Source organism: Sabethes cyaneus, chromosome 2, assembly GCF_943734655.1.
Source record: "Sabethes cyaneus chromosome 2, idSabCyanKW18_F2, whole genome shotgun sequence".
Taxonomy (NCBI): Eukaryota; Metazoa; Arthropoda; class Insecta; order Diptera; family Culicidae; genus Sabethes; species Sabethes cyaneus.
Window position 1 is genome coordinate 16,988,866 of NC_071354.1, and position 17,155 is coordinate 17,006,020.

General features: G+C 38.3%; 1 protein-coding gene across 1 annotated transcript in view; it reads left to right on the forward strand.

Annotated features, from left to right (window-relative positions):
- Positions 1 to 9,416: 9,416 nt before the first annotated feature.
- Positions 9,417 to 17,155, forward strand: part of LOC128733484 (DNA-binding protein D-ETS-4) — a 50,385-nt gene continuing 42,646 nt past the window's right edge. The window contains exon 1 of the mRNA XM_053827095.1: positions 9,417 to 10,094. Within this exon, the coding sequence (XP_053683070.1) occupies positions 10,059 to 10,094 (36 nt within the window). The 5' untranslated portion in view covers positions 9,417 to 10,058. The remainder of the gene's footprint in view (positions 10,095 to 17,155) is intronic.

The window sequence follows — 17,155 nt, forward strand, 5'->3', positions numbered from 1 at the left end:
CAACAGGTGATTTTACTCACACATACATAAGTAGAATACATGCAACCTGTGGTGTGATTATGACAGCGCAATATAAATGACAGTATAATAAGTTGTTGACTACAATCTGTTAATTAAATAGCATCGGAACCTTGGTTTTGTTCTACAAAAATATTGTGATATCCTGTAAATGGGCATCGAGTAATCCGTGCAAAACTGTAGCAAATTGTAGGAAAGTGCGGTCGGGGTGAGCAATTAGATCAAATTCGGTTGAAATCGGAGATGATCAATAATCGATTACAACTGGCATAATCAATTAAGATGGAATGGAGATGGAAAGTCTACATAGTACATGGCCTGTGTGGTTCAACCCACATCTAAAAAAATCTATAGTTCACATGGAAGAATTTTCGAGTCTTTTTGAAAAATAACTATGCGTCTCCTTTTCTTTTGGTTCTAATGGAGGCGCTTTGGAGATCATTGGATGCAACCAAACAAGGCGTCTCCATCGATTCCAAAAATGACACAAAATGGGATGTTTAAAAGTTATGTTATTAACTGTGGCATGGATAAGGGAATGTGAAACTCAGTCTGGTCTACGGTGTTATCGGTTTATCCACCTAGACTAGAGAGCGGCCTAGGGTGTGTGGAGGGTGAGCAGTATTAGTGCCCAATAAAGGCTCCCAAGAATAAAAAAGGAGACGGGTCCGTGCCTAGTGACACAGGCGTAGGCTTGACGTAGGACTACGAATGCAGAGCAATTCGTCTCCTAATGCCGAAACCAGGGATCTTTGTATGAACTTTTCGATTTGGTAATTTCTCTGTAATTTTTCGATTTGGCAATTGCAATAAAACGCGTTATGGTGCCCATAATAATGCCTTCTTGATTTTAGAATAGTTGACGATGACAACGGAGATTCACTTTACGGCGTCCTCCATACAAGCCTTTTTTACACATCGGTGATGGAGATAGTGAAGAAAATATAATAAAAACCATTATAATGCAAGTGGAGATTTACCTATTTTGACAATTTATAATGTCGATCAGCTATCAAAGCAGTGTAAGGATACTAACTAGAACTATAGTGTGACACTGGGTACTTGTACTGGGTTCCAGGACACTGCGGGGTAGAAGGAAACGAGAAAGCTGATACATTAGCAAGACAAGGTTCATCCACTAACTTTATTGGTCCAGAACTATTTTGCCGGGTCTCACCAATTGCCCCGAAAATGGAATTCAAAGAGTGGGAAAACATCGCTATAAAAGAAAACTGGCTTGCCGCAACTGGACTGCGGCGGTCGAAGATGTTTATTATACCTAGTGGTAAGAAAAGCCTGGAGCTGCTCAGCTTAAATAAAAAAGAACTAAGCATAATGACAGGATTGCTTACAGGACACTGCCCGATTAAATACCATCTCACGAAGATGGGCATCCTCAGTGAAGATTCATGCCGCTTTTGCGGATACGACATTGAAACATCAGCACATCTACTGTGCGAGTGTGGTGCGTTAATACAACGCAGATTAAGAGTCCTTGGTAAAGGAACATTGGAGCCTTTGAATATTTGGACTGAAAGTCCCAACAAGGTAATAACTTCATAAGAAGTGCTGTGCCTAATTGTACAACTGTGCATACTGAGTACTGACAACTGCTCGGATTACTGGTGGTATGTCAGACAGTGCACATAGATTAAGGATGGAGCATACCACAATAGATCTAAATGCTGGTCGCAGTGTCCTAGTCTCCTATAAACAAAACAAATAGTGTGACACATTTAAGCATAAGCATAGGTTACCGCCCGTGTGCTGCTACTCCATTATTTATTATTAACGGCCGTAACTCAAACGCTGGCACATGCACACTGCACACCGAACGAGACACAATACGAAAAAGAAACTACTTCAAGTAAGACTTAAGTCATAATGACACACACTCATGGTTTGACTGTGTTAACTGTATATGTCGCTGCAAGCATTAAATGATTTTTGTTCAAATATATATGTGTCACTCTGTAGACTTGGGCTTCAAGTTGGGCTTTTGAGCTTAGGCTTAGGCTTGGACTTGAACTTAGACCTGGACTTGGACTTGGGCTTGGGCTTAGGGTTTTGTTGGATTTGAACTTGGCCTTGGATTTGAATTTGTGTGTGGTTTTAGGACTCGGTATTGGATTTGTATTTTGACTTGGATTTGGTTTTTGACTTGGAATTGGATTTGGATTTAGATATGGATTAAAATTTGGGCTTGGGGTTGAGCTTTGATTTGGGCTTGGGCTTGAATTTGGCTATGGATTTTAACCTAGACTTCGGCTTGGGACTTGGACTAGAACTTGGACTTAGATTAGAATTTGGATCTGGACTAGAACTTGGACTTGGACTTGGACTAGGCTTGGGGTTTTCTGGGATTAGGACTTGGGTTTGGATTTGGGCTTGGACTTGAATTTGAACTTGGATTTGGACTTGAGCTGGAACTTTTTTGACTTAGTCTTAGAATCAGATTTTGAATTGAATTTAGGCTTGAGCCTTGGTTTTTTTGGCTTAGGCTTAGTCTGGGAGTTGGACTTGACTTGATTTGGACTTAGGCCAGAAGTTGGACTTGAGCTAAGCTTGGGCTTGGATATGGAAGATAATGGTTTGGACTTGGATTTGGACTTGGACTCAGGCTTGGCATACATTTTTCGTTTCGATTTTGCTCAGTATTGCTGAAGTAAGCATTACTATACCTGTATTTATGGCGCTATAAGGCTGCTATGCTCGTGGTAGCAGAAAGAGCGCTCTTTTTCCTACCAACGGCATTGCAGCCCTACAGCACAGAACAGAAGTGGAAGTTAAAATCCAAACACGTACATGCTACTTTCTGCAGATACTAGCGAACCTGGCGGTGGCGAGTCATTTTTTTTCACGAAAACACCCGAATGCTTACGAATGCACACGAAAGCATATGAAAGCTGCTATGCGATTGGCAGCGAGCGTTTTGCTTATATTGCTGTTATTCGCTTCTATACGAAAACCTTCCCAAAGAAAAATAAAAACAAAAAAGAGTCTGTCACCAGTTTTGATCGCCGAATCGTTCGGATTTCCACTTCTGTTCTGTGCCTACAGCGTTGTAAATACTAAAGACAAAATTTTACTTTCTTAAGCAATATTATAGATTCTTACTAGGTCTACAAATGCCCCATACACCACTTTTTCAAATTCTGCTTCAAATTCTGCTTCTATCAAATTGACCCTGCCGGATGCGTTGACGCGGCATTCTGTTTGGCCTTTAAGAACCTCCCGCTCTTTGGCTATGCCCATGGCTCTAACTGTTAATGTCATCCTCATCATTATTGGCAATATTGCCTTGTTTTGAGATCTAGTCAAGGATGTCAACTCATAACAAAACTAGTTTTACTCTGCAGCAAAGCATAGAGCTTAACCCATTATGACCCAGCGTATGATATATCATACCTCGTCTTCAAAACCTGTTTACTGCTGAATTTCAACAGTTAGCATTGTTAATATATCACTACAAGAGAGATAAGACATCAATCTGATGTGTGTGTGATATTATTTGTCAGTTTTTGTCATTTCATCTGTATTTTCAACAGTGCAAAGTTGGGACAAATGGCGGAAAAAAAGTTGAAAAAATGGCGAAAAAATGTTTGTCTCCAAAACGCATGAAAAAGTCTACATTTAGTGATGAAACATTACCTGACATGTAAATTAGTGTTTATATGTAAAGTCTATCACAAAATTTGATAAGAAATCTGTAAAAAACTTTGTAATTTGTTGGTTTGAAACTGAGCCTATAAAATATTTAACCTGCGATATTTTGGCCTTGAAAGCATTCCAAATGACGATTTTGCGTTTCCCGACACATTCGAGCCATTATATAATAGATTACAGAGTTTCACTTCATTTGGTCCAAATTTAGGTATACCCGGGTCATAATGGGTTAAAATATGTTAACTTCTGTACTAGGAAAGGACTGTTTTTGGTAAGCATGAATTTTCTGTTATTATTTAAAGGAAACTTAAGTGTTTCCAACACTTTTGGACAAATATGACATTCTCATGCAATAAAGAACTGTATACCAATTGAATTTGGCTTAAGAGAAGCCATCTCCATACGTTTGAAGGCCATGGGAAATATTCAGGCCAGGTAAAAGCAGGTTGTACATGAGCTGAATGAAAGACAGTAGGAAAACCGAAAAATCACACGTGAAATGCTACTTGCTCAGGATTGTGAGGAGTCTAATCTACTATGAGCTAGTCCAATCTGGCAAAACCGTTAATCCTGAACTCTATCGATAACAAATAATTAAGTTGAAGCGAGCTTAGGGTGAAAACTTTCAGAACACTATAAAAGGCAACTCAAAGTGATATTGTTACATGATTATGCTCCAGGACACAGTGCAAAACCCTCACCAGTATTTACTCTTTTCGACAACCTCCTATTTGCAACGATAGCATATTCATCGTTGAGCAGTGTTTCAAGTCTTACCAAAATCTGAGAAAATTGTGATGTGCATGTGGTGGCGTGCAGATGAAGTGCTTGTGGCTAGAAGATAATAAGAGTAAGGAGAGGGTCCACCGAGAAGGGATATATAAAAAAAGCTTTGTTTCTTTTCCGCTATAGCGATTTTGAGAGAGCAAACAGTTCCATAATTGGCTATATGACTGAAGGGGGAGCTGACTGGGAGGGAACCAACCAGAGCTGTCCTGCACTCAGTGCATCTATTTTGCTCATTTAACTGTAACACCTCAATTAAGCAAAATTCGAAAATGCTATGTATGGGGCATTTATAGAGTCAATTTATCTCCATAAAATTGCTGAACTAAGGATTGTTCTATCTTGATCTTGGGTATTTACGGTGCACTCCCAGTTCACACTGGGTGGTGCACCAAGAGCGCTCTCTGCACACCACTTAGTGTGAACTGGGAGTGCGCCGTAAATACTTAAGATAGAGCAATACTTAGTTCAGCATTTTTATGAATAATAATTGGCTATAAATGCCCCATACATAACATAATATTTTTGAATTTTTCTTGGCTGAGGTGATACAGTTAAGTAAGCAAAATAAGTGCAGGACAGCCCTGGAGCCAACCGTAGGGGATGATGTGCATGAGAATGTATGTTCCAATATAACTCCGAAATGCCTGAACGGTTCTTCATCAAGCTTGGCACACAAGTTTTTTGACATTCTGAATCAGTGCAGGGGAGTTGTCAAAAGGAGAAGCGGTCTCTTAAAAGAGGGATGTAAGTTTTTCTTGCATCTGGAACAATAGCAGTTGTATCAAGTGGCTGGACGACTAGAAAAGAGTTTTGAAAAGGGGAATAGGATGACTGTTGACATGGGGGAAAAACGTAAAAAAGACTTTGTCTTTAGTGATTACTGAAAAAGACAGATTTACAAGTGGCTGGGGGATAACCATGTTTCCATGTTGGTCTACGCTGGTTTAATGGGAATTGGTACTATGCCCTATTTTGCAAACAATGGATCGTAAAATTGAAAATTGAATGTTTTCAAAGTTATATAAGGCTTCAAATATCTACCTGTGTGTCCTTTATAAACTCAAAAACTAGTAAACTAATCATCATGGAAATTTTCAACCAGAGTGTTTCGGGAGAGAGAAAGAGTTTTACTATAATGAGCGGCAAAATGGAAATTTTCTGGCGTGGATAAGCAAGAGTAAATGTGGTTTTTTTTTATTAGAGAGGCTTTATAGCAAGATTAGTTTTATAATTTACAGATGACAGTGTAGAATCCATATAGATGCCGCGCAGCGAATGTACTTAAATTCTTCTGATATATAATTCTTGTTAATGCACAAAATCACAAAATTACCATCAGTGAGTGAAATGATACGCATTATTTATACGCATTTCTGATGTTTTTGGAAGCATCTTCTGTGTTGTTTCTATAACAACTTGACCGAATTAAATTATTAAATAGTTATTTTTCAAAATATTTTACAACGAATGCGCGAGAGTAGTGAAAAGTGTTGTATTCTTATGTAAAAGTGTTCACCAAATAATCTTAAATCAAGTCTTCAGTTGGAAGCTTCCGTAGCCAAGCTTTAAAATAATCTATATCTATAAAAATGGATTTCCGTCTGTCTGCCCGAATGTTCCTTATAGAATCGAAAACTACTGCACCGATCGGAGTGAAAATTTGCATATAGGGGTTTTTGGGGTTAGGGAAGGTTCTTATGATGGTTAGAGACCCCTCCCCCCACTAAGAGGGGGGGCTCCCATACAAATGAAACACAAATTTCTGCATAACTCGAGAACTAATCAAGCAAATGGAACAAAATTTGACATGTGGGTGTTTTTGGAGACAAGAATTTTTTCTATGGTAAATTGAGACCCCTCCCCACTTAAGGAGAGGGGGCTCCTATACAAATGAAATACAAATTTCCTCATAACTCGAAAACTAATTAATCAAATGGAACCATATTTAGCATGCGGGTGTTTTTGGAGGCATGATTTTTTTCTATGATGAATTAGAACCCCTCTCCCTTTTTAGGAGGGGGGGCTCCCATACAAACGAAATACAAATTTCCTCATAACTCGAGAAGTAATCAAGCAAATGGAACCAAATTTGGCATGTGGGGAGTTTTGGAGGCAGGAATTTTTTAAATGATGGTTTGAGACCCCTCACCGCTGTGGTAGGGGGATAAGGACTCTCATACAAATAAAACAGAAATTTTTGCGTAACTGAAAAACTAATCGAACTCGAGAAATTTTAGACTCTTTCATAAAGCATTAATCAATAACAAGACCACCAAAAACTATCAATAGTAACATTAGATAATTCAGCGCGAGACGGCCACATGCCGCAAGTGTTGCGGCGACCTGCCGTCGGAAGCGCCGGCCGCTGCGGGGGCAGCCCCTCGTAGAGATCATCAGCTAGTAATGAATAAAATCAGATTTAATTTTCAATCTAGCCATTAGCAGCAACAAATTTCAGCTCGTTGATAATTAAAATAGGACTTATATCAGCACCCTTACCCTAATTCAAATCTATCTGAAATTTCAAACTCATTTCAAAATGACGAATTTCCAAAGATCGAACTCAGGTAGAATTGTTACACCACAGGTGTGCTATTTATATCGCAAAAAGGCTATTTTGCTCCGTACAATGCTGATAAGATTAAACCGAAATCGACACGCGCTAAAATAGAAAGGTTTAAAACATTGAGTGACCGCAGGCACCGGCGAAATTTTTCGTATACCCTAATCTTATCGTGCGCCCAAAATTCATTCAAGAGAAGCTGAAATTCATGGTTATTTTTGGAATATAAGGTAACAAGTCGGTTTTGGATGATTGATTACCGAAATGCAGTTTCTGATTGGAACTCTGGACCGTATTGTACGACGGATGCAGCAGGCGTTAGACAACGGAAATCGTTTTTGTTCTTCTTTTCAATGATCTGTTCAAGGATAAATGTTAAATGATTAACTATGAAATGATTAAATATTTATATAGAGGATTGAAGCATTCCTAAAATGATAATGGTGAACCTAGTGGTTCAGAGAAAATCATCATCCTTGATCTCAAAAGATCCTGGAATCATTTAGATGAAAATTTTCCGCGATTCGTAACACCATTTCAGTCATGTATATTGCCTATAGATCGGAGATACGGCTCGCTACGATCCGAGTATCCACTGTGACGCGTGATCCTCGGTGGTCGCTCGGTCGTGACTGTGTAGTAATTTCCATCTACATGAAGTGACCTGTCATTGTTATGGCAGCAGCAGCAGCAGCAGCAGCAGCAGCAGCAGCGTAGCTGCAGTAGTAGAGTAGATTCTATTTTTATCCTATCGCTGATTAACCGTTTGTAATCGGTAGCTTAGTTCGCAGGTAGGAAAGTTATTCGTGGCTCGATTGTTATGACGTCTCTACTTCGGTAAGGGTGTTACAAATGACGGCAGGGGTTTCTCCCTATTCGTAACACACTCTTTCCACCGTAAATGTGTTACACAATAGAGCTGCATTTTGATGAAGTGACTCGATTGGATCTCAATCGTCGCAAGTTGTCCTTCGTAACGAGCTTATTATCTGTACCACCTGTACCATGCCTAAGAATTCAACATTCCAAAGAGCAGGATCTCAGCTCAAAATGATCGGGATAGAATTGATTTTTCCGTAGACATTATTTCATCGTTCCTGTTCTGCATATGTCAAATCTAGCTATCAATAACAGGCATCAAACGTATACTAGAACAATTTAGGGTGTGCTATAAATATCGCTTTCTCACTAGTTGAAAGTCGTTTTAGTACAACAGCCGAACAAATAAAAAAGAGAACCGGTTTTAAACCAACATTCAGTCTAAATTAGTCTGCTAACAACTCTTCTGGTTCTGGACAGTATTTAATGACTTCGAATATTGGGTTCACTATCATACGAATCGCCCATTATATTTATGAAAATGCTGTAAACTTCCTATGGATTTGTTTTTTTTATTGTTGAGCGAAACCATGGGAACGCATAGTATTTTGTGCCGCTCAAAGCACGCTCATCGTTAATTGGAAATTCTTAATATTTACCCCCCTTTGTTGTGGGCTACAAAACCAAATCAAAATCGTGACGATTCGGATTCATAAAATCATCGCAAAGAGGCCGGGCACAAACTGCACATCAGCCATGATAGTCAAACCGAATCGAAACGTTGCTCATTTATTATCTCAATCGCCTTTGCAATATTGGTACAATCAATCCGCTCACCTTTATAGCCGCGTGATTGTTGGCATGTCTGCTGTTGCTGTTGTTGTTGCTGTTGCTGCTGCTCGATTACCCGATCGCACACCCCACCGGGCGGCGTTGAATTGGGAGCTGGTGCGATTGATTCGGGTTTGGGCTGAAGCTGAAGCTGGAGCTGGAAGTGGCAAAAGTTACGTGACGCCGAAAGACATCAACTTTTAAGTCGCTCTTTTATTTTGCCTCTCTCCACCCTCTCTGAGCTGGTGTGTCGTCCCGTGTGTCTTGCTTGTGCAGTGATCTTTCCAAGACCCCCCAAGCCCAGCACCCGTCCGTAAACCGCACTAGCTAAGCGACTACCATACGATTAAACGGGTTCCGTGATTGTGTGCGTGGGTTTGCAAGGAAAACTTGTTTTGTTTTGACTCTTTCGCTTTTATGTGGTGAAATAGCGCTTTGATGGAAGGTGTCGGGATTTGGCGAAGTTAATTCATAACGTAGAAATAAAAAAATATCGCAACCGTGCAATCACAACCACAGCCGAAACGAGCTGTTTGATCGACGGTCTCCGCTGGTAGCGACGACGGTGGCAGCGCCGGTGGCGATAGCGGTTGCGGCGGTGGATCACCAACACAGCCACGCTGTTGTCGGTTCCAGCGGCGAGCGGCACTACCAGGCTTTTGCGCGATCAGCTCCGCGGTTATTCATGAGTCGAAAGCTGAACAGAGTGGATTGGTGATAGCTACTTTCGCGAAGTTGCTGTTATTTTGTACTGTCAGTGCTTCTCTCCTGCTATTTGTTGAAAGCCTCTGAGATATCTGACGACTATCATAACGAATAGAGAGAGAAGGAAACGTGAAGTAAGCAAACAACTTACTGAAGTATCTACTATTTTGGACAAATTTGTGCACAATCCAGCGTTGGCATCGAAAAAAGGGAATACAGCCGAGATAGCCCGGACGAATTAAGTGAAGGTGAAAGATTATCTGAAGAGCTAGAAGGTGCCTGACCGCGTAGTGCTCCAGTGTGAGATGAATGTGCTTGCCTGATAACTGCTATCACAGCCTGTCAGTGCGTACTTTGCTGTCAGACCAAGAAAGAAGAAATATCTGCTGAAGAAACTGAACAACTCCCGCTCAAGTGAACAACCTGACAGCCGTAGTGCAAACTGTGTATGGACCGTTCAAACGCATGCTCCGAGAGAGTCGTTTGAAGATAAACAAAACTGCGAACGAAAGGTGAAACAATCCGCTTAAACTGACTCAGTTATAAGTGCCGCATATTAGATTTATGCGCTTGCAAGCGAAAGTACGCAATTAAAAAACGTTTAGCTAGGATATCTGTTTAAGTTATTTATTTTGCAAAACAAAAAAGTGTAAAAACCCCAACCAAGATGGCCCAAGAAATGATGTTCTACCCGAAGGAGACGGTGAGTATCACTTATTCTATCCAAATTTGCTTGTTGAAACGCTTGAAGTGAATTCCGGCTACGGCCGGACAGCTTCCCCAGCTTGCCAGGCCAGAAGCGAAAAGCGAATATCACCGCTATCGATGACGTAACGTTCCGAGCTATGAGTTCCAAAAAAAAAACTGTAAGGAAGACGTTCGATCCGCGAAACAGGTTTCTGAAATGGTGATTTCTAATAACTGTGTCCCGCAGCCAGGCCACAGTCACAGTCGGGTAGTCAATAGTAGACGACGACGACGACCATTATATGATAATTAAATTCATCAGTATTCCTCGCACGGACCTGCCGGACACCTGAGTCAAGCTCGGATTGTTGAGGTTGCGAAAAAAGTCTAACATCATTTATTCACACTACTTTTATTTGGCTCTGTCTGTAGAGGATTTGATTGTTGTAACAGGGAAGAAGAATGCTCAATTAAGTCCTATTACTTACGACTCCATTTGGCGTTGAAAGGAAAATATTTCTTTTAATTAAATTTAGATTTAATAGCCAGCGGATAGATGTACACTGTTGTAATTAAACGTGGCTTCATTCATAATTTTGTCATGATGACCAATGAAAAACAATTATTAAAATGAGTTGGCTTAAAACAATGAGAGGTTTTAGTAATAATTTAGTCGTGCTTTGTTGCTTTTTCCTCCTATTCGCACTTGTACCTAGCGAGAGTTTCAGTAGCAAGTATAATTTACCTTCAATTAAAAATAATGTTTGAATGAAGATTTAAAACATGTTTTAAAATATTTTAACAGTTTGTGATGTTTTTAAGTTTTTAGTACTTTGGAAAATTAAGAAACTTAAAAGACACACTAAAACAGTTTTTTTACTATCCATCAAATCCTGAATGAAAAATGTGGTTTTTAATTTCGTAAGTTTATTTCATTATTTAAAAAGATAAGCTGCGATTCAAAATGGCGCATTGACAGTATGAAATTTCATATCTGGCCCTGGTAGATGAGTGTGCGTGAAATCGACCGACTCGTGAACTCGCTAGAAATGTCTTCCATTTATTTTTCCAATTTCTATATTATATCATTGCTCAAAATTAGAAATACATTTCATTTAAAATGTAACCATTAAGGTAATCGATCAGTCTTAAATTGTCCTTTCCATCACGAAAGTTCGGTTTGATTTCTCAATAATGGCTCTGAATGCGCTGAAACGTTGATGAGAATGAAAGTAAGACTATTAATTCCAAATTTCTCAACAATTACAACAATAAGATGTCCATCAAGCAGTGATTGTTATAGTAGAAATGTCGTTTACTATTGAAACACCAAACAGTTATAATTTTACCCTTTGTGTCAATTTGTGATACTAAATTAATGGTTTATTCTGTAAAACATGACAGTCGGGATACCTATAACTCATTTCCTGTGATTGAAAAGACGCACTCACACACACATTTACTGTTGATAACAGATATTGCAGCATTGTTGTCAATTCTTTTGTTCTGTATGACTTTTAAAATGTCAATTTTTTTGGATCGATACTCATCGATAATAATTGCCAAGGTTATCGAAGCAAACCATGGTCTCCGCGGGTGATCTGTTCTGTTGAATGTGACAGCACCGAAGGGCGTTTTTTCTTTGTTGGTTTCTTCTTTATTCTGGCAACACCCGTCAATTCGGTGGGTCGGCGACAATTTAATTTCGAAAACAACTTCGCAATCGACGTTTTTTTAATTTGAGAAACAGGTATAGTTTAAAATGAGAACAATTTCCGAGTAACAATTTGGTTTTTTTTTCACTTTTATGATGGCTTTTATAGCCAAAACTGGTCATGAAAACCGCTATAAGAGTACAATAAAACTCACTTTGTCAGTTAGGTTGTAATTGTTTCGATTATTTTGTAAATTTTATTCGGAAACAAAAAAGAATTGGTGGTACAAAGGTTAACAACAGCAACTCAGATGACAAAATTCCAATCAAAATTCTAAAATTAAGAAATGGGACTTTTATTCTATTTTTATTCCAATTTGTCGCCTTTTTTAACACAAATCAAACATATTTTACAATTTAGGATGTCCTTGCGAGTAATATTCACTATAATAATATTCAATCATAACCATAATCATATTGGTTGCTACCAACTCTCAAAACTTGATAGCAGAAAAATGATAAAAATATAAAAATTGATGTCTCTTTAGTCCTCAAACTTTAAAAAACATGAACAAACAAATGTTTATGATGCAATTATTTCAAGATATATTACTGACAATTATTATTCCTAAGAAACAGTTCTATTATAAACATTTATGATTTGTGAGCTCTTGTTAATCTTTTGAGGATGGCAGGAGACTGATACGTTAACGTTACGAGTCATTTAGTTTAAATGTTTTACCGAAAATAACCAGTTTTAATTTGATAAGAGCAACCTTTTCCCAGACTCAAAGCTTTTCCTCTTGGTCTACTGCTTACTGTTTCAATTATTTAGTCATTGTGTAGGTGCCGTAGCACGCAGTTGGCCAGACCAAGGCCGAGGGCAAGAGCACTAGCTTTAGGGGGCGCCAAAAACGGCCTAAATCTCAGTAAGGTACTCTTGAGTGTAGCAAAGTACTGGATATAGGGAGTTGTATGAATCATGAATGATACTCTACTTCGAAAAAAAGTAAACTTCGAAGAAACATTGATTTAAGAAGCGACGGGGCAACACAATGTCACGCTACGGCTCAAGGACCGGGTCAAACTCTAAAAAAAGTTGTCCAAAACATGCTCTATAGCCTAGGTGCTACATTCCGTTATTAAAACTTGACCTTCTGTTTTATACGACAGACTTCGCAGTCAGCTGTTAGAGTACAGGACAATTGCAGGGCCAGTTGCTACGATCATATTGACTCTAACAGCCTCTCCCAGCCGAGATTCGAACATACGACGACTGGCTTATTAGGCCAGCGTCATACCTCGAAGCCAACTGGGATGCTCTATAATCTAGTTCAAATCTGTTCCTAAATCTGGAACAAAATTTGTTGAAAAAATGTCCGCGATATAATTCAGGTCCAAAATATGGTGCAGGCCCAGAATATGGTTCAAAATCTGATCAAAAATCTGGTTGCTGGTTTAAAATCTGAATGAAAATGTGACCCAAAATCTGCTCCAGGTCCAAAATCTGATTAAAAATATGGTCCAAAATCTAGTTTATAATGTGGTTCAGCTTGAGAATTTGATCCACAATTTGATCCAGATTCTGGACCACAATCTAATAAAAAGTGTGGTCCCGAATCTGGTCCAGGACTACAATGTGGTTCAAAATCTGGTCCCACATCTGATACAAAAACTGATAAAAAATATGGTGTAAAATATTATCCAAAGCCCAAAGCCCCTCTTATCCAAATTCGATAAAAATGTAGTCCAAAATTTGGTGCAGTATCTAGTTCAAATCTGTTCCAAAATTTGTTTCAAAATCCGGAACATAATTTGATAAAAATGTTGTTTGCAATTCAGGTCTAGAATCTCGTTCGAAACCTGATCCAAAATTTGATGGTAAGTGATTTAAAATCTGATCAAAACTGTGGCCCAAAATTTCGTTTATGTTTTGGTCCAATTCCAGAATTTGGACCCAAGTTTAATTCAAATTCTGGTCTAAAATCTGATAAAAAATGTTTAAAAGCAGGACAAGGTCCAAAATCAATCAATATTATTCAAAATCTGGTTCAAATTTGATAAAAATGTGATCAAAATTCGGGTCTAGAGTCTGGTTCTGGTCCAGAATCTGATCCAAAATTTGATCGAAATTGTGTTCCACAATCATATTCAAAATCGGGTCCAGAATCTGATGCAGGTCCACAACCTGGTCCAGATCAGGTCTACAATCTGGGTCTAAAATCTAATCCAAAACCTTGTTAAGGTGAAACGGTACTGAATCCCAACATGGCCGAAAAAATTGCGTCCATGTGAGGATATAGGTGCCATCGAACCGGCCATGTTGGGATTCTGTACCGTTTCACCTTAAAACTCTAATCTGATCTAATGAAAATGTGGTTTTAATAAAGAAAAGTTGATAGAAAATATGGTCCACTTAACTTCTAAATTTGATTGGTGGTTTAAGAACTGATAAAACAACGGTGCAACCAAATCTGGCCCAAAAAATGTGATCAAAAATGTGGTCCAAAATCTAGTTTATAACCTAACACTGTTCCAGAATTTTGTACAAAATCTGGTCCGAAATCTGATTCAAAAGTGGACCAAAATAAGGTCCAGGTACGAATACTGGTTTTACTCCAGAATGTGTGTAGAATCTAGTCCAATTTTGTTCTAAAATTGGGAACAAAATGTGATAAAAAATGTGGTCCAGAATATAGTGCAGTTTCAGAATTTGGATGGTGGTTTAAAATCATCTTATAAATTATAAACTTGGAAGGAACACTGATTTAAGAAACGGGGGAGTGCTAAAGCGGGTCTTCGCCAAGGGCGCCAAAATGTCACGGCTCTGTAGGTATATTCTTATCGCAGCGCTAATCCTAGCTTCTATCTTTGTAATCTTCGCGATGGCTCCTCGCTGGGGATATCAATGTGCTCCAGGTTTTCCCCATTAGCTGGCTTCCGGGTGGGTCAAATATCGATTATTTTAGAAGGAAAAATGTTGATACTTATCTAGTTGAGGATAATTAAAAAATCTGAAATTAAAGAAAAGAAGTAAACCTTTTCCCAATTAAATTCCACTGTTAATATTTATTTCCGACAGATACGTATTTCGCTTCATCAGCGTCTATATTTGAACTCGTATTCTACCAGGACGCTCCGAAAACTTCAGTCAATCAAAAAATGGTTTATAGAATCTGACAAGTGGGATAGTTAATTGGACTGAGAAATGATATTCGCTAGGTTGGTTGGATATTGGGATGATGAATATTTAATCCAATTTAGTTCTAATTCCTCGATCTAGAATGTACCCTCATACGAGCGTCATATGAGGTCACAGTCTGGTTTATTTTAGCAATTTTGTGCAGTTTTTAATGACTTTTTCTGTAAATTTTAAATTTAACCATGTAATAATGACGAAACTTGACGAAAATTAAAACCATCTGGAATTCCACTAACGTTTTAGTAATACATTTTATACAGTACACAGTTCAGGCAGCATTTTTCAGTAAATAAAAGGCCACTTAATTTTTTTACTTTGTAGAATATCACATAAATTGCTTCACAAACGCATTTTGTACATAACATATAATGGCAATGCTGTTTTAGTAAAATTATTTGTGAAAGAATGAAGCAGAGGCTTACGTTAACTTAACCTAATATTAATACTTTTTATAGGAATTGGCCGAACGTTTTTTACTTTTCCCAATAATCATAATAGATCATATCGTCAGGAGATGATTCATATAATTTTAGGAACCATTTTTAGCGCTCTTTTCTTGATTTCTTGATAATTAGTTCTCCCAACGAGTAACGGAAACATACATCAAAAATGAGATTACGATCGCGATTGCAGCAAAACCATATATGGAAATAATTAGAAACGGAAAAGCATCATATTTAATTCTTATCGCATTTTTTTGGGGTGGTATAATGAAATTGCGTGTTCTTATCGCTTCGCGCTAATTTTATTACGCATTATCAAATCCTGTTTTCTCACTAATTTTTCATAGTTATCGCGATTCAGTTTCCGGACAGGATTTTATCAGTACGTTCGTGGTTTTTCATTGGTTTGCTTGCGAATGCAAACAAAAGTGGGAGGAGCATATCACCAGCCGCAGCGTGGAACTAATCCAAGTAGATAGTTGAAGAACCAAAGGACTGAAAAACAAGTAGGATGATAAAAGAGACACAATCACACTTCGAAGCAACCTGTCAGCATTAAAGCTTATATGGTGCTAATGTAATGCATATAAAACCATTACGTTGATGGTAAGCCGCATTAATGCTTTATTTTCTGATATGGTTTAAACCAGTGATGGCCATTCCGTTGCCCGCAGACCCAGGGGGCCAGTTTTTGGCCGGTCCGCCCTGATTTTCATCCACAAGGCCCGCCTATCCAGCAAAAAGGCCGGTTTGCGATACAAATAACCGGAGTCTTATGTTCTGAATATATGTTTTTATATTGTCAATTTGATTTTCAGCCATTTTTTTTTTATTCGCACCCATTAAAGCTTTCCCCCGTTCAGATCTATTCTATATATACGGGTATTTTAAATCGATGTTGACCATCCTTATGATGAGGTTAGTAATCTAGAAGGAAAAAATCGATGCTCAGAGAAATCGCAAAAAATCTTCCATACCCACGAGGCAAAAAATACAGTTTGGTTTTCATGCGATCATGTCGATTTCATGCAATAAGCGCTTATGTTGTATGCAATAATAGATGAAAAATTTGAAAGATTCTATGCAAAATTATCATTATTTTGTTGTGACTTTGATCGCGAGAACAGGAAGTTGCGACCCGCGGATTCCTCATCTTCAAGTCCGGATATTAAGTTCGCATATATTTGGTACGGTAGCAAAACATTAGAAAACACCAAATTATTGGTCATCAGATCAATAACAAATATATTTGACTGAAGTTTTTGGAGCGTCTTACTAGAATACGAAACCTGCAATTAAATAAAAAGAAAACTAATTCAATTTAATTCTTCTATGTATATTTATTCTTGACAGATACGTATTTCGCCTAGGACTTGCAGGCTTCCTCAGTGTCTGTTTTCGAACCAGACACTGAGGTTGTAGGCGAAATACGTATCTGCCAAGAATAAATATACATAGTTGAATTGAATTGGATTAGTTTTCTTTTTATTTAATTCCAGACAAATATATTTGCGTGAAATCTAGCTGAAAGAACCGTTTCTAGCACCTATAGTTTGGTTTAATTTTATGGCTGATTTTTTTTTCGATTCAAATGTCAAATAAAATCGATGGTGCCAATCCCAGTGTAGAGGCTTGTATTCACGTGTCTCACGCCGTGGACCCGAGATCAAATCCCAACTCTACAGAACTTAAGCAGCAATTTAGGTTTTGTTATGTTCCTCTAGTGGTTTTATGACTTATTTTACATAACCGCTAGTGACACTATAAGCACCATTAGA